Genomic DNA, 26,969 nt, shown 5'->3' on the forward strand with positions numbered 1-26,969 from the left:
TGGAGGCTAAAGATTTGCTGTTTTTTTAAAACAAGGAATGACTTACATTTCTTTCTTAAATAAACTACTATACTTTTTTTTTTTCAAATTAAGATCTAAATATAGCATTTATTTTAGCACTGCAGTTTTTTGGTTTTCTTCCATTGAAAAAAAAAATGAGTGACTAGCAGCCTCGAAGCTGCAGGTGTGGAGAACAGCAGGATGGGTATAGTGGAAGATGGACAGGAAGGTAGAAAGAGTCAAGGGCAGAAACATTCATTGTGAAAATGGTCGACCATGAGCTCAAGGTGGATGAGGAGGAAAGTGAAGCCAAGAGGTGGGTGACCAACTGTTGGAGGATACCCGTTTACAGTTTGAGGACTACTTTATAAAAGTTATTGAAACTATTCATCTAAATTATATGAGAAAACTTCCTTATGGTTATAGTAAGTATAGCCCAGGAAAAAAAGAATTCCTCAACAAAAGGAAAAGAATAGTGAAAGAAAAGATTTCTTTTTTTTTGGACACAAGTTATTACAGTGAAAGCAGAACCATAAAGAAAAAAAAATACCATGAATATTTTCTATAGTTTGGGTTTTAGTGTCCTTTTTCTTTGCTTTCGTAATCATTCTTTAAAATCTATTCCAATGTCACTGGAATCTTATTACTCTACCAAGTTACTTTATGAACATTCAAATATGCAGCTGGACAAAAATAAAACTGAGTCCTACTTACCTGTATAACCAGTTTCACTAGTCAATTAAATCAAACAATTGCCTTGACTTTGTTTTCACAGAACTGACCCTAACTGAATAAACTGAACTGACAAGTTGTTTTGTGTTTCGAACTGCAGAATAGTCCGGGGGTGGGGGTGGGGCAGGGTGGGGGAAGAACTAAGGGCATTTACAAATTGTAGTCAGTTGCAGTCTCGAATGAGCCATGTTTAAAACGTATCAAATCTAACTTCAGTTGCATAAAAAACGTAACAGTAGTCATTAGTCTTAACTGCTTTAGTTTGTTTTTTCCTCATTACTGCAATTGCATATATTAGGTTTCAGTATTAAAAACAAAATTAAGGGTCAAAAGCCTTACTTTTAAAATGTGTCTCTAATATACACCTACAAACTTCTCCCTCTCTGGATAATAAAACTACTATAATGCTGTCAACTTTAAGAATATACTTCTTTATAAACTTATGAGCTGCTAAATCCCCCAAATTTAATTTAATTCTTTAGGGGAAAGAATGTGTTTTTCAATGAAAAGTGATGCTAGTGTCTATTTCTGAAATCAATGTAATTTAGCAGAATTTATTTCCTCCAATATGGTTTTAAAAAGTCTTTTCTAGAACTATAATCATTAGTATTCAAAAAGTTGCACAATCACTCACTTTGCCTATTGTTGTTAGTAATCTTTTCCTAATAGGAAAGCCTTAGTAATTAGTGACTCAGGGATCATATACATAACGAATGACTCAAGACTAAACTCATGATACAATGTTTTATAGAATGGCTATTTCTCTTTTGTTTCAATAAACTGTGTATATGATTTAGAGAAAAGCAACAGCTGATTAAAACATAATTATATAGTTGCTCTTAAAATTTAAAAAACAGATGAAGGGGACTACAGTTTGTTATGTTTCTCCTAAATGTGGGATTTTTTTCTCGTGGAGTTTATTTTCAAAGTTCCATTTCCTAGAAATGGAACTCTTTCTTACCAGGGAGAAAATGCATTCTACTAAATAGAATTTAACGTAGAATTGCCTTCTGTGTGTAAAATATATACAAGTGATACTTTCTAGTCGTGCTAATCAGTTTGCTCTGAAAAATCCACATATCCTGTTCCCTGATCTTTCTTATTGCGCCATGGAATGTAAAAGGACTATTTGAGGTCTAATACTGAGCAATACTTTGGTACTACTTCTCTGTGTTCTCAATCTAAACCAGTAGTTCTCAAATCTAGCTAAATCATCAGCATTACTGGGGGAAATTAAAAAACTGGTTTCTGGGCCCTGCCCCAGCCCTAATGAATCAAAATTTCTCAGAGTTGGGCCATAGATTCTGCGGGTCAGTCAAATTTGGAAAGCACAGCCCTCATGATCTTAGACTTGCTATAGGCCACTCCATCCAACTATTTTAGTAGGTTTAACGGTACTGCACATAAACCATCTTATATACTGAATTTACCACCCCCCCCCCCTTTAACACTGACTTCTCCTGTGACATCGCCATCTTCGACAGGGGCAATAATTAATGGAGACCATTTAACCAATGAGGATGCCAGCCTTCATATTGGGGCAGGATCCTGGGGAAACTGTGTGGTTCCAGGTGTTAATTTTTTGTCGCTGGAGGGTGGGGAGACCTAGATCTCAGGATGACAGGATTGTAGTGGTGGAGTGACACTTGTGGGCTTAGGGCAATAGCTGTTGACAAGTGTGTCTGCAAATATTTTATTACTTTAATAACCAAAAGCAAGTGCCTTCCTGTTGATTTTCAGCCCTGCTCTGGTCCTGAGGTTCTCAAAATATAGTCCAGATACTATGGGGAAATTCATGAAAGTAGGATGTTAAAATATTTGAAAGTAATCAGCATGGAAGTGACGGCTGAGGTCGCCGGAGTAGACAGGACTGTAGAGCATTCTTTTTTCAAGGTGTGGCTCTGCATCACTTTTACAACAGTCACAAGGAGAGTCTGTTAAAAGTGTAGATTCCTGGGCATCATTCTAGACCTACTTAATCACAGTCTCTGAGGGCAGGATCTAGAAATCAACATTTTAAACAAACATCTTAGATTGCTCTTATACTAACATCTGAAAATCACTACTGAGGTGTAAGAATAGAGCAAAGGGCAGACACATGGGGGGCACCTATGCTTCAGGGCTTGAAGAAGATGATGACATCAGCTAAGAAGACTACAGAGCTACATGAGGGGGGAAAGCATCCCAAAACAAAGACCGATTTTCTAGAATATCTATAGTGTCATGCCACAGATAAAGCAGGGGACTGAGACGTGAATACTGACAACTAGGAAGTCACTGGTACTCACTGAAGATGGACAAAGGTGAAGGAAGGGGGAAGAGAACAGAAGGAATTAAGAATAGAGGGTTTGGGGGAGGGTACAGCTCAGTGGCAGAGTGCATGCCTAGCATGCACAAAGGCATGGGTTCGAACTCCAGTATGCCAGTTAAATAAAACATGACAATAATAAATAAATAAACCTAATTACCTCTCCTCCCCAAAACAAACCAAAACAAAACAAAAGAATAGAGGGGTTAAGTTTTACAAGTATGTGGGTCAACATACACATAGACACACAAATTGTGCACACATGCTCATTTTTTTTGAAGCAGGATCAAAAGGGGAAAAAATCTAAGTGAAGATACTAGAAAATCCTTGAATGAAAAAGACTCAAGATTAATACATTTAGATGATTTAATGGTAATAAGGAAAGTACACAGATGATGGAACTGATAGTTTGAGGGAGTGAGTGACCAGCAATAAAGATAATGGGAAACTGGATAGATACAGAAAAATGAAAACACTGGGCAACAGGAAGGAGGGCCTTAGTGATGTTCAACAACATGAATCTGTAATAATCCCAAGCAGCCAAAGTAACAGATTTCCACAAGAAATTTTCAGCACGTTAACACAAAATCAAAGAATCTCCCGTTGTCTCCTCTCTTTCGCTAATGTTGATAGTTACTACCCAAGTGTAAGCCACTAGCCTAAAGCTGGGCAATGTCAGGAGAAGCCTGATGGATGAATCTGGCAACAGAGCGCTTGAGAGAGCAGGCTAGTGCTCAGATGGTTGACACAGTCCAAGGCTGGGTTCGGAGGCAGAGTGGAGCCAGGAGGGGCTTGACAATTGGAAATACGAAGAGTTTATGAGTCTGAGACTCTTAAGAAGTCCAAATAAAGCACAGATTTAGTGGGAATGAAATGACTGGGAGAGCTGGAAGGACCGGAGATTAGTGTCAGAGAATGGAATTTTAGAGTTCAAGTGTTTTAAATTTCTTTCCCTCTCAAAGCTACCCCTGAGAAAGTCACTTTAATGTGGTTCACTTGTACAACAACGTGCTGGGGGAGGCGGTACTTACAGTGGGATTTATTTGTAATAGCTCTTAAAAGAAAACAAAAACTATAGTCATTTATGAATTATCAAGGCACAGCAGTAAGGGAAAATGCTGAAACAGTTACCTTATTTGTTTGATGTGTAAACAGGATGATAATTTACAAGCAAGTCATTGTTTCCTTCCTGCAGTGGTGGCTGGCATTTGGTGTGCACACACTTACACACACATACACACACATTCATATGACCTGGTGTGTGAACTTTTAAAAAGATGGCTTAAAGAATTAATTCTAGAATATTGCCCTGGATCCATGTAATTGAATTTTTCCCAGAATAAACCATAACAAAGACTTCTTGGTTTAAGCATTTTGCAAAGTTAGACACAAAGCTGTTGCTATGATTAAGGTTAATGTTTTGTTTATGTAACGAGTCAGCCATTCATAAAGTAGAAAAATATATGTTCAACATTATTAAAATAAATGTTAATTTTTATATAATTCTACATAAGAACTTCAAAACATAAGGGACAGATTGACAATACTTAAGAATAATTTATACACATTAAAGGCAATTTCTGGCATCATGTTTTGGTCAGGTCACATATTACCTATGAATACTGTGTTCCAACAGCCTCTTCACTTTAAGTATTAATGAAATTTTATCCACGTATCAACAATTTAATTATTCCTCACGTCCAGTTATATGTTGTGCAGCCACAAAATAGATCACACTACCTTTACAAGGGGTGAAGCATCACTTTAAATACACACAGACAAAAGAGAAAACAAAATCTCTCCCCAATTCTTCAGCATCACAAAAAAGTAAATTCTGTTACTTAAGTCAAGAAGTTAATTTTGGTGGGGGAGGGGATAGCTCAGTGGTAGAGTGCATTCGATCCCCAGCACCTCTGTTAAAATAAAAAGAAAAATAAATAAATCAACCTAATTATCTACCCCCTCCCCCCCAAAAGAGGTTACTTTTTCTTTAGACAAAGTTACTTTCCAGGGGGTACTTTCCTGCTACCAACAAAAACAGCTTCAAGGACTGCCAGATCTCACAAGTGACAAAAGGTGTCCACAGAAAGGGAGCCACTGACATCTTCCCAACTCTTTCCTTTTCTTCTATCTTTTCTCTGTGGTTCTCAGATTTCATTTTTTTCACTTTTTTTTTTTAAGATTTTGCTAGAGGAGTTTTAGGTTCACAGCAAAACTGGGCAAAAGTACAGAGTCCCATATATTCTCTGCCTCCCCCCACCCCTACAATCTTCCCCACCATCACTATTTGTTATGAACCTACATTGATACACATTATCACTCCAAGTCCATAGTTCACATTACGATTCACTTTTGGTGTTGTATATTCTATGGGTTTTGGCAAATGTACACTTGTCCCTCAGTATCCACAGGAGATTGGCTCCAGGAGCCACTATGAATACCAAAATCTGAGGATGCTCAAGTCCCTTGTATAAGATGGTGTAGTATTTGCATATAATCCACACATATCCTCCTGTAAACTTTAAATTATCTCTAGATTACTTATAATACTTAATACAATATAAATAGTTGCTGGTGTAAGGCAAATTTAAATCTTGCTTTTTGGAACTTTCTGGAATTTTCTTTCCTAATATTTTTGATCCACAGTTGGTTGAATCCGTGAATGCGGAACCTGTGGATATGGAGGGCCAACTGTGTAATCCCATGTATCCACTGTTAACAGCATCATAAAGAATAGTCTCACTGCCCTAAAAATCCTCTGTGCTCCATCTACTCATTCCTCCTAATCCCTGGCAACCACTGTTCATTTTACTGTCTCTACAAGTTTCGCCTTTTCCAGAAAGTCATACAGTTGGAATCATACAGTATATAGTCTTTTCAGACTGTCTCTGTCTGTTTCTAAAAGGTATTTTCCCCTTCTGCCTTGCTTTTCTGTTTTTTTTCACCCATATTAAATGTTACAAAACATAATCTATCTTAAAAACTAAAAGCAATTCACTCATTTGATGATTAGATATTTCAATAAAACATTTTATTTGGAACTTAACATTTCACAAATGAGGACACAGAGGCACAGATGGGTTATACAACATATCTAACTTTATATAGCTAGTAAAGCAGCAAAAACCCCCCAAAAAACAAAAAAAACCACGAATTTTTTTTAACCCAGTGAGTCTGCCTCCAGCATCAGGTGCTTTGGCAATACTCAGTTCTGCTAACAATAACAAAAGAGAGCAATATTATCTAAGACTAGGTAAGAACTCCTTTCCCTTAGTATGCAAAAAATAAGAATGTAGACTAAAGCATGCATGTATATACATACATACAAACAGTAAAGAAATGTGACTAATTTACCACAAAGAAATGTGTTTCACAGCCATTCTTCTATGCCAAAAATATCTGATTGCTTCACTGGGCACTCATGGGGGACTCTATACCACTTTATGCCACTCTCCTTGCTGCTCTGGTCACTTTCAGAAAGTATGTAAGGACCAGGGCACTCATTCTGTTCCTCTTGCGTGCCCATTTGGCTGAGAACTACAGGCAGTAAGAATTAGTCTGTATCCCCTTCCCTGCTGTACTTTCCTTCATACCATTTAAGATCTAACTGAATATTTATTTCACTTGGGAAAAATCTTTGTTTCTCCCTCCAATAGAATATAAGCTCCAAAGGGCAGGAATTTTTGTCTATCTTATCCAGTGATTATTCCCAGAGCTTAGAACAATGCCTGGCACATAGTAGGTGTTCAATGAATATTTGCTAGAAGACTGAATTTCCTATCAGTACTTGCAAAGGGTACTTACTGAAAGATTTTATTTCTTATGTTGAGTTAAATGACATGGAACAGACTAAACCATTTTACAATACCATTACCTTTATAAATTATCCTTATGTGGTCCTTCCTGTATTAAAGAGCCATAAGGAAACAAATTTATTGGGGGGGGAAGTAACATGGTTTCTCTAATGAGAAATCTTGTTATTTACTGGAGTTCCTCAATATGCCTGCAAGGGGGTGGTACATAGCTCAGTGGTAGAGCATGCACAAGGTCCTGGGTTCAATCCCCAGAACCTCCACTAAAAAATAAAATAAAATGAAACATTAATTAAAAATACATAAAGAAATTTGATTACCTCCTCCCAAAAAACAAAAACAAAAGAATATGCTTGCAACTTACTGATAAAAATGTTAAGACATGGATATGAATCCTTCAAAATAAAATCCAGTGAAGTTTAAAACAAGATTTATTTTAAGAAAGGAATCACGATGGAATTAGAGGGATACCTTTCTGTGAATATGAAGTCTAAACATTTACCTCGATAAAGAAGGAAAACAGTGGGGTTCTCTGAGTTGTTGTCATATACTATGTATTATAAATAATTTGAAGGATCAAAGTTACAGACTAAAATTATTCGTATCTGTAAATGGTACTAATTCCAACCAATGGGAGAAACCACAGGGCACTGAATAATGCATGTATGTAAAGAAACTTCTAGAAACTAAGACAGAACCACTGAAAAGAACAGAGGAACAATCTCTGAAGATCGCACAGAACAGGAATAGTACCTATTCCCACCAGCCAAAGTAAGAAACCGAATCATTCATAGGACATGGGGTAGAGCAATCAAAAGACTTTGGTCTCAGTGGTGGGGGAAAAATTAGCCTTAAGATGAACACTTCTTTTCTTATACAAGCTTAAAAGCAAGACTTGAAAGGGTCAAACATTTTCCAAGAAACTTAACCATGTTTGAGAAAAAAAGCTTACAAAAACTATAGAAATCGCAGAATATTTAGCTCTAAGGTAAAATTCACAATGTCCGGCATCCAGTAAAAGATTCGTAGGTATGCAAAGAAGCAGGACAATATGATAAACAATGGAATAAATCAATTTAACTGAAACCAATCAAGAAATGACACAAGAGCAGAATTAATAGATAAGGATATCACAACAGTTACTGCAACTGTATCTCATATGCTCAAGAAAATAAAATTTGAAAAAGTTAATTAGAAACCTGGAAGACACAAAAAAGATCCAAATTGAACTTAATGAAAACTATAATACCTAATATGAAAAACACAGTAGACTGGACTAATAGCAGATTATACACTGGAGAAGAAAAGAATAGTGGACTTGAAGATTGAGTAAGAGAAATTATGCAAAAGGAAAGGCAAAAAAAAAAAAAGACTGAAAAAAAGGAACAGAACATTTGTTCTGTTGTAGGACAACTTCAAGCAGCCTAATATATGTCTCATGGGTCTCCAAAGGAAAGAGAGACAGAAGGATAGAAAAAAATATTTGAAGAAATGATAAATGAAAAAATTTCAGATTTGATAGTCTTATACGTACAAGAAGTTTGACAAAACCCAAGCATGAGGAACATGAAGAAAACAATAGCAAACTACATCATAATCAAGTTGCTTTAAAGCTAGTGAAAAAAAGAAAATCTTAAAAGCAGCTAGAAAAATAAGACATATTACCTAGAAAGGAACAAAGATAAACATGATAGCATATTTCTTGGCAAAAAGAATACAAACTACAAGAGAGTGGAGAAACATCTTTCAAGTACTGAAAGAGACAGAGAGAAAAAAAGTCAACCTCGAATTCTTTACCTAGGGAAAATATCCTTCGAAACCAAAAAGGAACCCAGCAATTTTACTCTAAGGTGTATGCTCAAAAAAAATTAAAATAGGTAGTTAAACATATGATGCTTGTCCTCAAATGTTCACAGCAGCACTATTCACAGCCAAGAGGAAAATGACCCAAATAGCCATCAGTGGATGAAAGGATAAACAAAACGTGATACATCTAGAAATTTGCTGAGAGAGTAGATTTCAGGTGCTCTCACTACACACATACACACAAAAGGTAAATATGTGAGGAGATGGATATATTAATTAGCTTGACTATAGTAACTGTTTCACTATGTTTATAAATCTATCATGTTATACACCTTAAATATATATAATTTTTATTAAGAAATAATTAAAAGTTAAATGAAAAAACAAAAATAAACATTCAAGCTGCAAAATAAACAGATTCCCAAAAGGGAAGCACAAGAAACATAAGAAAAAACAGATAACTTAAACTTCATCAAAATTAAAAACTCTTGTGATCGAAGGATCCAACAAGAAAGCAAAAGCCAACCATAGCAAAATAAAAGAATGGGAGAAAAAATTTGCAAATCATTTAGCTAACAGGGCTTAATATCCAGAATACAGAAAGAAATCTTATGACTCAACAACAAAAAGACAAACAACCCAATTTAAAAACAGGCAAAGAACTTCAGCAGACATTTATCCAAAGAAGATATACAAATGGCCAAAAAGCACACAAAATAATGCTTAAAATAATTAGTTACAAGGTTAATGCAAATCAAAATCACAATGAGATACCACTTCACACCCTACTAAGAATGGTTACAATTAAAAAAAAAAAAACCCAAAACAAAAAATAAGCATTGTTGAGGATGTGAGAAATTAGAACCCTGGACACTGTTGATGGGAATGTAAAATGGTGTAGCTGCTGTGAAAAACAGTTTTGTGGCTCCTTAAAAAGTTAAACACAGAATCACCATATGACCCGGCAATTTCACCCCTTAGGCATTTATGTACTCTTAAGAACTGAAAATGGGTGTTCAAACAAACAAAAATAACTGCACATGAATGCTCACAGCAGCATGATTCACAATAGCCAAATGATGGAAAGAAACTACATGTCCATCAACTAATGAATGGATAAACAAAATGTGACTTGTTTGTACAATGGAATATTATTCAGTCACAAAAAGGCATTAAGTACTGAGAGATGGTTCAACATGAAAGAACCCTGAAAACATTACACTAAATGAAAGCAGCAGACACAAAAGGTCACATGTTCCATGATTCCATTTATATGAAATATGTGACACAGAAAGCACGAGTGGTTTCCAGGTGCTGGAGGTGGGGAGACTGGGGAGTGACTGCTTAATAAGGCTACAGGGTTTCCTTCTGGGTGATGAAAATGTTCTGTAACTAAATAGGATGATGGTCGTACATTACAAACAGACCAAAAGTCACTTAACTGTACAATTTAAAATGGTTTAAATGGCACATTTTATGTTACGTGAATTTTACTGCAATAAAAAAGGAAAGAGTGAATGCTCAAATGCATACTTTCTGTTTCTCTGGCCTTAGTAACATAACTGAGAAATATGTTGTAATCTTTACTTTTGTTAATAGTCAGAAATGTAAAAACAAAACAAACAAACCAAAAGAAGGTATAATAACTTTTGTAACATACAGAAGCGAAAAGAGTTCACCATCAGCAGACCCGCTCTTGAATGGTTAAAAGAAGTACCTCAACCAGAAGCAATATGATGCCCAATGGAAGTTTGGATCTACACAAAGGAGTGAAGAACACCAGGCATGGTAACTCCTTGGTTAAATGTAATACCTTTTCTTCCTATTATTAAATTTCTTTAAAAGATTATCAACTGTTTAAAAATAATAGCAATCTTGTTTGAGGCTTATACATGTATGAGTAAAATATATGACCACATGAGCACAAAGGCTGGGCAGGGACACACGGAAGTATTTTATTTTAAGGTTTTCATACTATACGTGAGACAGTAAAATATCACATGAAACTGGACGGTGTAAGTTAAAGATACATATACTAAAATCTCAAGGAATCACTGTAATAACAAATAGTTATGGCCAATAAGCCAACAGTGAGACAAAACGGAATAGTAAAAAATATTCAATTAATCCAAAATGAAGCAAGTAAGAAAAAAAAGAGGAAAAAAGGATAGGTAGGAAAAAAAAAAAACAAATAGCAAGATAACAGACTTAAAAATAACCATATCCATAAACAAATTAGATGTAAATGTTCTGAGAAAGCCAATTAAAAGCCGTATTTTGTCAGACTGGATAAAAAAGCTGGATATAACTGTCTATGTCGCCTATAAGACAACTATAACAGAATAACAGGATAAAAGTTAAAGGACGGAAAAACATATACCCTGTTAACTCTAGTCAAAAGATGTGAAACTTTTAAAGTAAAAACTAAAAAATAACACCACTAAGATACACTGGGTTCATGATCAGAATATTCATATTATTAAAATGTCAATTCTCCTCTTTTCACCCATAGATTCAATGTAATCCCAATCAAAATCACAGATAGCTTTTTTTTTCTTGGTACAGATCACCATAGAATTCATATGAAAATGAAAAGGACAGGGAATAGCCAAAATCTCTGAACCTAAACAGAGTTGAAGGACCAATACCATCCAATTTCAAGACATTATAAAGCTATAGTAATCAAAAAGGTGTGGTACTGACATACAGACAAAGAGGTAAGTGGAATGGGGAGGAGGGTACAGTTCAGTGGTTAGAGTGCATGTTTAGCATGCACGAGGTCCTGGGTTCAATCCCCAGAACGTCCATTAAAATAACTAACTAAATAAATAAACTTAATTACCTACCCTCCCCCCCCAAAACAGTGGTAACTGGAACAGAACAGAGTCCAGAAACAGACTCACACATAGAGGATTCATTGATTTTCAAGAGTCTTTTCAGTAAATGATATTAGAACAATTTGGTTTCAATATGCAAATAAGTGAATTTCAATCTATATCTTTTTTTCTAAAAAAATTATCATTATTATTTTTTAATGGAGGTACTGGGGATTGAACCCAGGTCCTCGTGCATGCTAAACACACACTCTACCACTGAGCTATACCCTCCCGTTGCTTTATATCTTACACACTATACAAACATTAAAAATGGATCACAGACTTAAAACTATGAAAGATCCATAGAAAAAAATGACAAAAACACTGTGACACTGGGTTAGGCAAAGCTATTTCAGATATAACACCCAAAACACAGTCCATAAAATAGACAGGATAAAAACTGCTCTTCAAAAAATACTGTTTAAATATGGAAAGATAGAGCGTGGAGCAGGAGAAAATATTTGCAAATCATATAGCTCATAAGAGAATTGCATCTAGAATATATAAAAAATGCTCGAAACTCAATAACAAGAAAACAACCTGATGTAGTGGGCAAAAAATTTGAACAGACACTACTCCCAGTAAGAAAAACAAAGGGCAAGGAAGCACATGAAAAGATGCTTAACATCGTGAATCATTAGGGAAATGAGATACCACGACATACCCAATTAGGTGGCTAAAATGAAAAAGACTGACCAGATCAAGTTTTTGCAAGGATGTAGAGGAACTAGAACTTTCATATGCTGATGGTGGAAATAGTTAAGTGGTACGAACGTTTGGAAAACAGTTAAAGGACTGTTTCTTAAAACATCAGACATCTACTGTATGATCCAGCTATTCCACTTCCAGGTACTTACTCCAGAGTAACCAAAGCATATGTTGCTACAAAGACTTGTATATGGATGTGCATATAGGATTTATTTATAATAAGTAAAGACTGGAAATAACGCAAACGGCTATCAACAGTTGAATGGATGAAAAAGTGTGGTGTATTCATACAACGGAATGTCACTCAGACTTGAAAGGAAATGAACTACGGATGAATCTTGAAATAATTACACAGAATGAAAGAGGACAGATAAAAAAAGTAGTGTGTGTGTGTGTGTGTGTGTGTGTGTGTGTATAATGCATATAGTGATTCTATTTATATAAAAGTTTAGGAAATGCAAACTAATCTACAGTGACAATGCAAATTAGTGCTTGCTTGGGGAAAAGGATGGGATGGGAAGGGTTGGGAGAGACTGTAAAGGGACACAAGGAAACTTCTGCAGCAATGCATGTGCTCATTATCTTCATTTTGGTGATAGTTTCACGGGTAAATATGTGTCAAAAGTTATACTGTACACCTTAAATATGTGCAGTTTAGTGTATGTCCATGATGCCTCGATAAAACTGCTATAAATGGAATATTTACTTTCACTTTGAATACTTTTTAGCACTTACATTCTGGTAATTCATTTATGTGTAATCTCAGACATGTTTTGAATAGCATATAATGTAATGTTAATTCTAATATTAGTCATTTGAGTTTCATCTCTGTATTATTCTCAAAAATCCAAGCTGGTTTAAATATTTAACCTGCTCCAAAGAATACAGGTCCTTAGAGACTTTCCTCTGTTTTTTCACCATCTATCTGAGATAGAAGCTATCTAATACTATCATCTTTCAGCTAATTGGTTTATGTAATAAATTTTCAATTTAAGCAATATAATTTTTGTGAGGCAGAAAAAAAGTAAAATCTATGGGCTATTTTAAATGATAATACTTCTTTTTTCGATCTTAAAGGGAAACTATATACTACAGTCAGAATAAACTTTTTAATGGTTACTGATTCTCCATATGCCTAATGAAAAATTTCAAACATACACAAAAGTACAGAACTGAACAATGAACATATATGTACCTGTCACCAAGCTTCAAACATTATCAACATTTTGAGACTCTAGTTTTATCTATGAGCCCTCCCCTCCAACTTCTTAAGGAATATTTTAAAGCAAATTCCAGGTATCATACTATTTCACATCATAGATATTTCAATATTTACAACTTCTAATATAAGTCAACAGCTTTTTAAAAAATTGCTTCATACAAAGTTAATTATACTCACTACAAGAGCACTTAATTTCTTACATTTCTCTCCTACAATTTGTATAGGAGTGTGTAACCATTTAGAAATTCCTATTTCAATTAACTGAAGTGCTTAGGAAGATGGTTTTTCAAGAAAGTAATGGAAAGACATACATACAAACTTACATACATTTGTAAAGTTTTACAAATTTTAGTATTTTTTAGGAAATAGTTTTGATAGGTTATTCTGAAATTAAAACAAACATGAGTGATCTATAACATATGAACAAGCAGAGGTTCATTTGTTTCTTTAGTCATTCACTTATTTATATATCCTTCCATGGTTCCACACCCAGTGATGTGCTGGGGCGGGCTTGTAGCAGTTTGTGAGAGATGGCTGGTAAAGTTTTAGTTTTGTGAGCTGGTTGTTAAACATCACTATTATTAAGAATTATTGAGGGGAGGGCATAGCTCAAGTGGTAGAGCACATGCTTAGTATGCACGAGGTCCTGGGTTCAGTCACCAGTACCTCCATTAAAAAACCAATAAATAAATAAACCTAATTACCTCCCCCTCACCAAAAAAAGAATTTAAAAAAATTTAAAAAATTATTTAAGATTTATAATAAAATGCATCTTATTAAAAAAAAATCAAAATAATAGAAAAACTCAATAAATTTCTTTTTTTAATGGTGATGCTTAGGATTGAACCCAGGACCTTGTGCATGCTAAGCATGTGTTCTACCTCTGAGCTATATCCACCTCCACAAAAAAAAACTCAACAATTTTAAGTAATCTATTCTCTTCAGTTTACATGTCTACTGACATTATTTTTTGAATTTTTTTTGGTGGGGGGGGAGGTAATTGGTTTGTTTGTACGTATGTATGTATGTATGTATTTATTTAATGGAGATACTAGGGATTGAACCCAGGACCTTGTGAATACTAAGCAGGTGCTCTATCCCTGAGCTATATCTCCCCCTACATGGCTATTTTATGTGTGGTGGAAGTATCATGTGTGCTACTGAGCATCTTTACTCTCTGTTCAGCAATGCTATGCTGGAGGCCTGAAGTTAATCATGGTGGGAATATTTATGCCGTCGATATAAGCAAGTATTACAAATTAGGGCCATCCCTCCCACCCCTGCCTGGAGAGCCAGTTGTTAACACTTGCCAGCACAACACTGCTTGCTTCCATCCTGAGCATTAACTAACTCTGAGTCAGGTACTGTAGTAACATGAAATATTTCTTGTCTTTTGAAATTTGAGCATCAAGATGCTAATGTTACAGCATTAAAAGCACATTAAATAGAGGACACTATAAAGACCAATATGAACAGGTCCGTAGGAAAACAAACACAGAATACATGGTATGTATTCATAATTTTTAATACACGTTCTTAAAAATTTCTTTATTATAAGATCCAAAATATTAACACAGAAAAACTTGTTATGTTGAAACTCAGGAGATAAAAGGAACACTAGGGAGGAGGCATCTTTGGTTTGAATTGTTTTATCACTTGAATTTCAGAAGTACAGAAAAATGTAATTAGATGTGCACTTTAATAATAAGAAGACTGAAAATACTATGTAAAACATATATATATATATATATTCTTTAAATGACACAATGCTAAGAAAATTAAGAAATATGAATCTGATTTTTTAAAAAATACATAGTTTAGGAACTATCATCTACCAAAGCATGTGAGGGCTTAAGTGTAGACCCAGTTAAATGTGTTTAATAGATAAGTGATTTTTCATCAAAGAAGTCAAAAAGCAAATCTATTTTGAAAACGAGGTTTTAGTTAAAAACTTTAAATGACACCAAAATTTGCCAAACTTGTTTTGCCAGTTGATATTCTCTGAAATCAAAGCTTTGTCTGTCTAGTCTGCATTTATATTTAGTCTGGGCATTTAATCTTTCTTTTGATCTCAGTTTTGCCATACACTGTAAGTTGTTTTCTAAGGCTTTAACGTTAAGTTAGTTTCAGAGATTGTAAAGTCATTTTGTACCAGCAAACAGCTTACTTGAAAACTGTTCAGAAAATACACAAAGGAGTGACAAGGAATTAAAATGAACACTGTGATTCTTTATATGTGTTCCTTTTGTTGAGCTTACTTACCTCTTGTGAAAGCTGTGTTACTTGGTTCTTTTGATGTTCCAGGTCCTTTAAAACCAACGAGTTTTGTTTTTCTAACTGGAGCACTCTTCTTGCCAAGTGGACACTAGGTGAATGAAATAAGAAAGTTAATGCTTACAAAGGAGGAATTCTATCTAAAATAACTCCAGTGTGTCTGTGTGCTTGAAAACCGACTTATCATTTCCTAAAAATACTTCAATGTTAACAGGAAAAATATGGAGTCGAATGACATTTTCAGGTGTCAACAGTGGAAGACCAATATCCCAACAACTCAGAATTTTGAAAGTAACATTCAAAATCTGCATAATAATGAAACTGGGCTATGTTGATTACCACAGTAATAGTTTCTAGCCCTTGCTATAAAACTGGAGAGTTACATTATGATACTTGCTTGAAAAGACCACAGGAAAGCAATTTACAGTGTTTCTCCATTTTTATAAAAATTTCCCATTTACAAACAAATAAGGCAATTAGTGGAAACACTAATAAGGTTGCACTCTGAAAAGCATCAGTGTTTACCTCAGACAACATAATGCATTTTCTAATATAAAACACAACTGAACAGATTTTCTATTGAAAACAGAGGTGAAAAAGATGTATCAAAAATGGAGACATGTCTAATAGTAAAGGTAAAAATTCTGTACTAAAAGAAATCACTAAAAGATTATTTGTGGATGATCACAACTTATTGTACTGAGTATACCCTTTAGTATTTAAAAATCACATTAAATGTAAAATGTCTCAAGTTCCACTTTTAAGACACAATTTTTAAAAAGGGGTCAGCTATAAAATCATTCCTTGTAATCACTGGGAGATAATTCTGTAAAAAACTGCTAATAATGCTGAGAAGGTCTGTTGCTCCAAAGCCCCTCTCTGTAATTCCAAAAACCTTGAAATTTATTATTTATCACATTCATGTTCTATGAGTTAACATATTATTCTCTGAACTGCAAAATCTGTAGAATCCAAGAAGATGGAATGTTTTCCAATGATAAGAAGTAAAATATTTTCATTATTTCAATGGAAATAATTCCGCTGTATTTTAAGTATTTCCTAACATCAGATAGAGGAACACAGAAAAAATCTGAAAAAAATGCTCACTATTACCCTCTAAATCTATTTCTAAGAACTTGTTACTCCAAGTGAAAAAGATGAGTTCATTTTTTATACAGTGAATTGGGTAGCTTATTTAGACATGCTCCATATCTAAATTTCTGTCCTTTCAACCGGCGTAAGATTTTTACCTTAGTAATCAGTTGAAGTTAGAGATAGAAAAGACACAGTTCCCATTTTTGACAATCTTTTTTTTTTAAAACTAAAAAAACAGCTTTACTGATATAAAATTTTCTTGATATTTAATTTACAATACCATGAAGCCCACTAATTTAAAATGTACAATTCAATGGTCTTTATTATATTTAGAGTTGTGGAAGTATGACTATAACCTAATTTTGGAATATTTTCATTACCCCAAAAAGAAAGTTTGTTAGCATTAGTATCACTCCCCACTCTCTCTGTTCAGCCCCAGGGAACCACTCATCTACTCCCTTCCTTCATAGATTTTTAAGGTGTTTGCGGTTTATGGCTATGCATTTCCCACTTCCCAATCTGAAATATGCTAAGTTCTCTAAAATTTGACCATAAAATAAGAGAGATCTTCAACTAAAATGTCTTAATGCTAATTTTATACTACATTAACATTTTTAATCTGTTGACTTGTATGCTTGCAAACATCAGTATTTTATATCATTAGCTCTGTTTTTTATTAGGTTAATTTAAAAACCATTTGTAATTTTCTTTCTCATCTCTGATACATGCTAAAATAAGTCTTTTGATCTTTTTGTCTTCCATAGAACTCAGCATTAGGGTCTTTCTGTACATGGCAATTTCTCAATAAATGTATGTTTGTGTAATGCTCAGTATAGGACAAAGAACCCATCAAATTCTGTTACACAGAAACAGTTACGGATGAGATGCAGTGGAAGGCAAAGGATGCATGAAAATGAGATGCAAACGTCACCTATTACCAACATTTTGAAGGAGATAATAACTTGAAGATATCAAGTTTAATAATATTAAATAGCTTATTTGGTTTGGGAACTGCATAATGCTCTTATGCAGATATGGTGTGAAACCACTTATCAATGGAAGATAACACATGACACAAAACACTGAATTCAACAAATTCTTAGTATGCTGGTGCTTAAGCCCTAACACCACAAATACCTCCTTCTATTAAGAATTTCCCTGATTTTGGTTGGGGGAATTCTGAGTGAGAAAAATCAACTCTAAACAGAAGGATGGTATCTAATGATTTCTTGAAATTGCCCATAAATGTGTTCTACAAGGTTCTGATCACTAGCTTACGGCACTATTTTACTGAAAAAAACTTTCTAGGAACTGATGCTGATGGGAACGACTGTGACTATTACTATGAACGTTGATATCATTCATGATGCAAAGTGGTTAGAAAGTGAAAGACACTGTGGTACAACTGGTCTCCAACTGACACACGGATCTGTTTTAAAAGTTCATTTCTAACTCAGTTGTAAGGATAGTGGAATATATCTCCTCATAGATATATCAGAAATGGTATTAGAGTTTTCAAGTTGCCTTTAACAACCCATTTAGTCCATGTTCTAGAAAACAAGAAAAGAAAAAGAAGAAAGAAAGAATACAAGAAGAAAAAATAATATTGTGAAATCTTTTTCTTTAAAAAATGAATTATCTGAGCACACAGAACACTCAGGAAAAACAATAAATATAATTTTTTATCATTATAATATTTGCAATTAAAAATGATAAAGAGAAAATTAGCATTTTTTTCTCCTGGAGCATGAGTATCAATGACTGCAAAAAAGCAGGTTGAATTCGAAGAAACATATTCATTAATTAATTCAATAAAATATTCATGAACACTTTCTTTTATCAAACTTTATTAAAAGCTTGTAATCTACATTAGGCACTGGGAATATACAATTTCCTCCTGGAGGATCTAACAGTCTACTGAGGAAGATTAGGCAAGGAAAGAACTTACTGTAGTATGCTAAATGATATGAAAGGCCACACTGAGGAATGAAAACTAATTCTAACTAATGTGGTGAAGAAGCAGAGAAACAGCATCCTGGGTAGAGGAAAAAGCGTAAGTGAGGCATGCCTGCTGGAGAACACTGTAAGCAGCATGGTGTGGATGGATAAAACAAACAGCCCATGATAAGGGTGAACCTAGAGAGATCTAGGCAGGGATATATGATGAAGGCTCTGTATGACAAACTGAGTTTGAATTTCATCCCTAAGTTGGCTAGGCATGACATGAACAGATATGCACTTGAGAGAGTCCTCTGTCAGCACCGTGGACAATGACTTGGAGGAGGAAGATTTGATCCAATTAGAAGGTTAAGGTCACAATGTAGGCCAGAGGTCTCCAAAATTAGTTATGTGCAAAATAATCCACCAAAGCATGGGACATTTTATTTATATTTATTTTAGTATTATGTATCTTTAGGTTTTATTTTTCAGTGTAGGTTTTATGATATAATGTATATAATATACTATTCATATGATAGTTTGTGAATATCATCTATAAATAAATATATACATATCAACATTGGTGAGTGTATGCTAAATTTTTTTTCCCAATAGGGATTCACATCAAGAAGTTTGGAGACCACTGGTCTAGGCCAGTTTTGTTCAACAGAATATAATGCAAGCCATGCATGTAATTTAAATTTTCTAGTAGCCACATTAAAAATTGTACAAAGCCCTTCCACCTCACGTGATATCAAAAAGTTAACTCAAAGTGGATCAAAAACTTAAATATAAGAGCTAAAATGATGAATTCTTAGAATAAAACACAAAAGTAACACTTCATGAACTTGGATTTGGAAATGGCACCAAAAGCATAAACAACAACAACAAAAATTAGATAAACTTGTCTGCATCAAAATTTTGTGCTTCAAAAGACACTACCAGGAAAGTGACAAGAGAACCCAAAGAAAGGGAGAGAAAGTTTCAAAATACATATCTGGTAAGGTACTCTTATAAGAATATAAAGAACTCATACAACTGAATAACAAGACAATCCAATTAGAGCATTTACAACAGTGCCTTGTCTGTCAAAAGTTCTAAATGACTGCATACACACATTTTTGCACTTCTTATATGGTGATTTCCTTAGAAAATGTAATGACTGGGTCAAAACACATGTGCATTATAAATTTTCAGATATTCCTCTTGAAAGGTTGTACAAATTTAATTTTTATGAACTAGAATAAAAGTTCTCCAGGGATAGAAATTTTTAAAAATTTTGTTCTCTACTGCATTCTGAGTGCCTGGAAAAATACCTGATGTGATAATAACCTGTTTTGTAATAAACTGTTGAATGAATGAGCTTTTACACAAGACCTCCTGCTTCTTTCTATCCTAGCCAACACGGGGCAGTATCAATCTTTAAAAGTTTTGCTAACCTTATATATAAACAATAGAAGCGCATTTTTAAATTAAATTTGTGAGGTTAAACATCTTACATGTTTGTCAGACATTTGTATTTCTTATTTAATGAACTGACGTTTATGTCTTTTCCCTACCCACTTCAGATCTTACCTACAAGATTAACTCTATTCTACGTCTAAATTATCTAGGTCTTCTATAATCTCAACTGAACCAACCTTATTTTTCCTTAATATCTACTCTGCTTAATGTCCCCCAATATGTTCTGCGTATTCGTTCTACTGCACCTCCGTTGGTCCTCCAGTCTGGAAAAGATGGGTTATTCCGCTGATTGGCAGCCTAGCTTTTTCTGGAAGGCTCCCTTCAAGTGCCACTTCCTCCACTTGCGACCACGCCAACTTTCACTGATCTCTATTCCTCTGACTGACATAGTCCAGCACACAATACAGCACTAAATTGTATGTTTTTGGTAGTTTCTTGATAGTCTTTCATGTGTGTTCATTTTTTCTCCTCCAACAGATATAACTTAAATGAAGACAGGAGTCTTATACTCTGTGGTGTGCGCTGAATACCGTGGGCACTTAATAAATCCTTCCTGATTGATTCTGTTTTAAATGAATTTTGCCCAAAGCCAGAATTTTGCTCAGATAGCCAGAAACCATACTCAAGGTTTCAGAGTCTCAGTATTAAAGCACAACTAACGCTCAACATCTAAGCACTGAACTAGTTAATAAGAAAGGGTATAAAGTTAATAAGGGAAGACAGCAAATGTCACAGGTTCCAATTCTCCTCTTCCATATTCCAATCTCGTAAATCTTTAAATGTGGTATATGGTTGTGGTAAGTTGGTGTTACGGGTGGATTCTGTTTAGAAATCTGGGATATTAGAAGTCAGAAGAAAGGAGGGGAGTTTAGTTTAACTGAAATCCAAGGCAAGGCAAATGAAGAATTAATTGCTTAATTCTAGCTGAGTTTATGTCTCCTTAACTACAATACATATACAATAAAAACAAGTCTTCATAATGAGTAGCCATGGATACAATCAGGGAAAATGACTTCTGCTAAAGTGCGGTTGGCTAGTTGTTTAGTAGGTTCATTTCTTTCTCTCTCTCTCTCTCTCTTTTTCTTTCCCTTTCTTTCCTTCCTTCCCCTTCCTCCCTCCTTCCTTCCTTCCTTCTTTCCTTCCTTCCTTCCTTTCTTTCCTGCCTTCCTTCTTTCCTTCCTTCTTCTCTCTCTCTCTCTCCCTCTCTCTCTTTCTCCCTTTCATACTGTCTCCTCAAGAAAGCGCTGCTTTTACAGGCTATCTGCTGAGACACTAAAGTAGGCACAGCATACAACTCTTCTTTGTAATTATATTAACTGCCATGTGATTTTTACCTGTACCAAGATCAAGTCTGACATCAACTAGAAACTAATACCACAGGAGTAGTTTTGTATTTAAATTTTAAACTAAAATTTCACCTATTACTGGTAAAATTATTTCCCCAAATTACCTCTTAGCTCTCTCAGTACCTCTTGACTCCAAATAAGTTATTCTCTTGCATCTGTCAATGGCAGTCAGTACTTCTGATTATCACATACAATTTCATGATAGCATCGTCCCGCCAATGTGAATATGGCCAACTTCCATTTATATCTGAGATGTTTTTAGCACAATGGAGGACTGATTGATGCTCTGTCCTGAGTCCTTCAATATTGGTATGGTTCTCTCAGTATTGCCAAAACTCTAAATAAATAAGTGTATGTACTTAGCTAATTAGTTACTTGGTCTGAAATAACATTTGGCTTTTTGATCTTTTTCAGTTTTAGCAGGTCAGAGTTCTGTCTCTATTAGCATGGCATGGAAAATGGGTTCAAAAAAAGGGCACATGGGCCAGAATGATTTCAGCTTCAGAAAGCATCAGGTTGGTCGCTGCACTGCCTGCTTTCTTGGTAGTTACTGAGGACTAAACAGTGGTGTCATTCTGATTGTCTATAGTTATATGAGCCTTTTTCTAGTTTTTCTATAGGTTTTCACTTTCAAGTTGATCATGAATAGATTAGTAGTAACTTTTCAAAGGATGATTCCTAAAACTTTCAAGTTGATCATGAATAGATTAGTAGTAACTTTTCAAAGGATGATTCCTAAAACCAACCCAAACGAAATAAGCATAACTCTCCCTAAGGACAAAGATGAGAACACATATATGTGTCAATAAAGGAGAGGAAAACAGAATTTCATTATGAGCAAAAGTTTGTTAGAGGCAATAAAAGCTTCTGTTGCTTTAAATTTTCCTTTATTATAAAGCTTAGTCTACTGTGAAAGTTTCAACTTACAGCTCTTTGTAAAACTAGACAGAAACTAAAACAAAAGGTCAATAGTATGCAGTAAATCTTGCAATTTCTAAGGTTTAAAAACCTTCAGAGAAGTCTCCATGTTCAGATCTGCCAAAACAAACTGAGGAGCACACACTGAGACCACGTCGGTGCCTGGGTCTTACCCATTTACTGTCACAGGTTAAAGAGCATCACCAACACACGTAACCAGAAAATCCTGTTTGCTATTTTCAAAACAATCACGACCGAAACAAAAACATTACTTCAGATTTTCAAGTTTAGTCAAGTCAAGAAGAGTCTATTTTATTTTAATCTACTTTAATTGTATAAACCCTTTTAACTTTCTACAACTTTGTACATCAGGAAGTTTAATAGAATATGTAGTGATCGTTCATATCTCTATTGAAAATCCAAAATGTGAGTAATCTTATTTAATAATTACAGTATGTTTAAGATACACTGGGAGATATTTTTCAAACTAGGTTTGAAATACTGATTTTGCTACTTCTTTATAGGAAACTGGCATTATAATCCACATCTTAAGAAACTGATTAATATCAAAGAAAGTGAATCTCAAAACTTTGTGTCCAAGGGCTGTCTCTACTAATTATTTCAAGAGTTTTCATTAAAGTTCTAAAACAAAACTGTTTTTTAATACTTTTATTTTTATTATTTCATTATTTTAATGGAGGTACTAAGGAATGAACCCAGGACCTCGTGCATGCTAAGCATGTGCTCTACCATTGAATATATTTTCCTCCCCTCAAAACAAAATTGTTTTTAATGAAAACTCAAATTGTACCTTGTTAACATTTTAGGAACACTGGCTTTACCTCTAAGATCAACTATGCAATCAATCTACTTTAAGAAACATCAATTGAAGTAACAAACTAATATTTACTGAACACCTACTCTATGCCAGGCACTGTGTGCTGAACTCTGAATCTATTTTTTCATTTTAGTTTCATAATATGCCTTGGGGAGCCACAGGCAGCTAATGAAAATTTTCAGTGGCTACCTAATTTATTAACAGCCATATGTCACTCAAAAATTGAAGGTCTAAAACTGAAAGTTTTGGATAACCATAAACATTATCTTTTTGAAGAATATTCAATGACATAAGAAAATGTTCAGGGTGAAATTTTTAATTTCAAATGTGAAGAATTAAATATAGATTCTCTCTCGAAGGTTATACTGCTTTCATGGAGATCTTCTGTGCCATTGGTCAATTTTGTGCATACAGTAGGCACTCAAAAGTTTTTGAATGAATGGGCGAAGGAATGCTTGTCCTCTTTGGATATCTAGACTTACTTTCTCTTCACTCAGTTTAGGTGACCTGAGAAGCACTTCCTCAAAATAACCCTCTGGTTCATCATGAGAAGAATGCCTGGCACCAGCTGGTAGGAGATATTAATAGCGTGCCCATTAGGCACTTGTTCAAGGCACACAGATAGCTCAGTGATAAAATCTTTAGAAATATTTGGACAGTTAAGATTATTCAGAATATGAATCAGTTGTGGGTCCTTAAATCTTCACTCTAAATATTAAGAAGTTAACATCTGTTTTGGAAATTCTGAAAAAAAAATTGTAAGGTGGCAGCAATAATTGTTTTAAATTTTAGAGGAATGCAGCTTTGGGGAATAAGGAAAGAAAGCTTACAACAGAAAATTTTTTTTTTTCTTGTGATAAAGATTCTTTTGAAGAAATCAGATGCTAAAATGGAGAACAGAATGGACTTTTTCCTTCAAATTTCAATTTTTAGTATTTTACTGATCATTTGCCACTGATAAAGAAGTCGCTTGCCCACCAAACTACATTTCTGTTCCTCCTTTGGCAACATAACGCTCAAAAACAGAGATACGCTGAAAATGACAAAATATCACCCTTAGTGACCTTTGGAGGGATTTAGGGGAGAATGAGAATGGAAATGGAATGCGACTATAACTGGTTTTTCAAATAATACATAATTTAGAATTACTTGCATCTTCACTAAACAGAATTAACCATTCCAGCTACAAACTGATACTTGGTAGTCATCTATCCCTGACCTAATTTTTCCCCCCAGATATTTAGTATAACCAGTAAGAAACAGAAATTCTAAGCATCCTTTTGTTACTTCTCATGAAATATCTCTGTATCTTACACCACTTTAGATAGCCAGAGACGTGTTATTCTCTGAGCCATTACTTCCAAGTTTCTACAAAAGTATTAGAATTAAGATACAGTATTTTTCTTAGTGTTTAATGCCTCTAAATGTTTAAATCAACTCATATAAAAATAAAAGATAAACAAGCAGCTTATCAGATACTCAGATGAAGAGACAATTCTACTAGGTATCTTACACCATCCTAGGTAGAGACCATGGAGAACAAACAAGAATAAGATCTCGTTCCTGACCTTGAGGAACTTCCCATCTAGCTGGGGAAACAATATGGAAGGCAAGAGCTAATGAGATAAGACCAATGTTCTACTGGGTGGCATGTGGAAAATAGATGTTTATAAGCAGAGAGACATACCACTCTCATTCTGAGCAGAGAGGCAAGTAAGGCTGGAGAGGTAGGGCCCAATGTAAGGGCTTAGAAGTCTGACAAAACATTTGGATTTTTATGGTAGCAAACGGAGCTGTTTTTGCAAAGCAGACTGAATTTAGGTGGGAGAAAGGAGTTAGGAGTTACATCAACTAGAAAAACCAAATAACATAGGTACAACTTTCTCTTAGTATGTACTCTAAATAGGAGCTTACAAAATAACTAGTGGATCTTCTAAAAATTTTCTTGGTCTTCACAAAGACTTTTTATACTTTCAATCATATCTATATGTTCTCTCTCTCTCTCCCAATCTCTCTCTTTCAAGTATATGCCATGGAAGTTAGGCAGGTGAATAAAAAAAACAAAAGAAAAAAAAAAAAAAAAGGAAGCACAATTCATTAAATCTAACCTGAAAATGGTTGGTACAAAAACATCTCTAACTCACTTGAAATTGAGGTGAAAATAAATTTAAAATGGTGTCATTATCACTGAATGCAATTCTAGGAAAATTCTAATATACACTTACATTCTTCCGAACATTAAACTCACTTAAAAATACATGAAATGCAAGATTATTACTTACTGTGTTTTATTTTGTGAGCAATTTAATATTTATGCAGACTAAGAATAAAGTAACTTTTTGTCACTCTGCTCAGTATGTTGTCAAAAAGCATAATGTAATTACATTGAGCTTGAATAGATAAGTAAAACAAATGTATATTGATTTTACCTTTGTTTTAGTCGTCTTCTGGCTGTTGTGGGAACATTAGCACCATAGCCATAGGAAAAAAGAACCCTTTCAGCCTCATCTTCATTTTCAACTGGAAAACATTAAAGTGTACGATGTGAAATATGTTTCTTCTTAAAAAGCAAGGCAGAAGTGAAAATAAAAGAGGTCATAAGAATGAATTAGGGAGCATAAGAATACAAAAAAGGCTAATGCATAATCTCAAACAGGCCACTTGTAAGTACCAACATATTTCTTAAAGAATATGCTTACTTGGATTTGTTCCATTTGTTTTTAAAAGGTGTAAGGAATTGTACCCTATGACATGTTAATTTCTTGTTATAAGGCATAATAATACAGTTGTGTTATTCTGAAGATTCAAAGGCTTTTTGCACGAAATGTATGTTCTGTAATTATGAAAAAATTATGATAACATCAATTTCATTACTTCCCTTCTTGATAAAAGAAATGACTATTTTTATTCAGGAAAGACGTTCATTATTTTATCAGAATAACACCTTTACCCCAACTTGCAATAATAAAATCCTGCACTGAAGTAGGCTATGCTGTAAAGAAAATGTACAGTCCGAAGAAAGTATTGATGGCCTTTTAAAAAAAATTACAAAAAATTCAGCAACACCATTCACTTATAAATTTTGCTTTTTTGCATTCCCCAAAAGAAATTTTAACTAACAGGTTAACATCTGGATAAAAGTTTAAATGCAATGTCAATTTTACTGTAAGTTGGGATTAAAAAATACTTAATCACAGGCAGTAAAATCTAAAGGTTTACTAGCTCAGTTTAAAGCAGTGACATATAACAATTTTTATAACATTATTCATCAATAACCATTATTTTAATGCCACAAAGAGAAACCTACTTTCAGAAGTGCTTCAGGTTTAAAACAAAGTCACACATTTTACATTTCTAAGTGAAGCTAACTATTTGAAGGCCTATCACTATAATAAGCACTTATCCATTGTCCGATCCTTCTGTAGTACAGGAAACATTTTAGAAATATTCGTTAAGTGTTTTCCTTCAATTTTGGCCCTATTTTTTACAGTGACTCAAGAGAGGTAGGATTATCAGTTATGAGGGATATGTGGAACCAAGAGATGCTATATACCATTGCCAATAGTGTTACCAGCTATCATGGCTCCAATCCAAGTTGAGTTCTCCAGTTCAGCTCTATCAGAACTAAGAGC

General features: G+C 34.4%; 1 protein-coding gene across 5 annotated transcripts in view; it reads right to left on the reverse strand.

Moving 5' to 3' along the window:
- PIBF1 (progesterone immunomodulatory binding factor 1) overlaps window positions 1-26,969 on the reverse strand; it is a 170,899-nt gene that overhangs the window by 40,864 nt on the left and 103,066 nt on the right. For all 5 annotated transcript variants that reach the window (XM_014566953.2, XM_006193839.3, XM_032496881.1 and 2 more), the window contains 2 exons: window positions 25,767-25,857; window positions 15,727-15,829 (listed from right to left, as the gene is read on the reverse strand). In XM_014566953.2, the coding sequence (XP_014422439.2) occupies window positions 15,727-15,829; window positions 25,767-25,857 (194 nt within the window). The remainder of the gene's footprint in view (window positions 1-15,726; window positions 15,830-25,766; window positions 25,858-26,969) is intronic.

The sequence above is a fragment of the Camelus ferus genome, chromosome 14, assembly GCF_009834535.1.
Source record: "Camelus ferus isolate YT-003-E chromosome 14, BCGSAC_Cfer_1.0, whole genome shotgun sequence".
Classification (NCBI taxonomy): Eukaryota; Metazoa; Chordata; class Mammalia; order Artiodactyla; family Camelidae; genus Camelus; species Camelus ferus.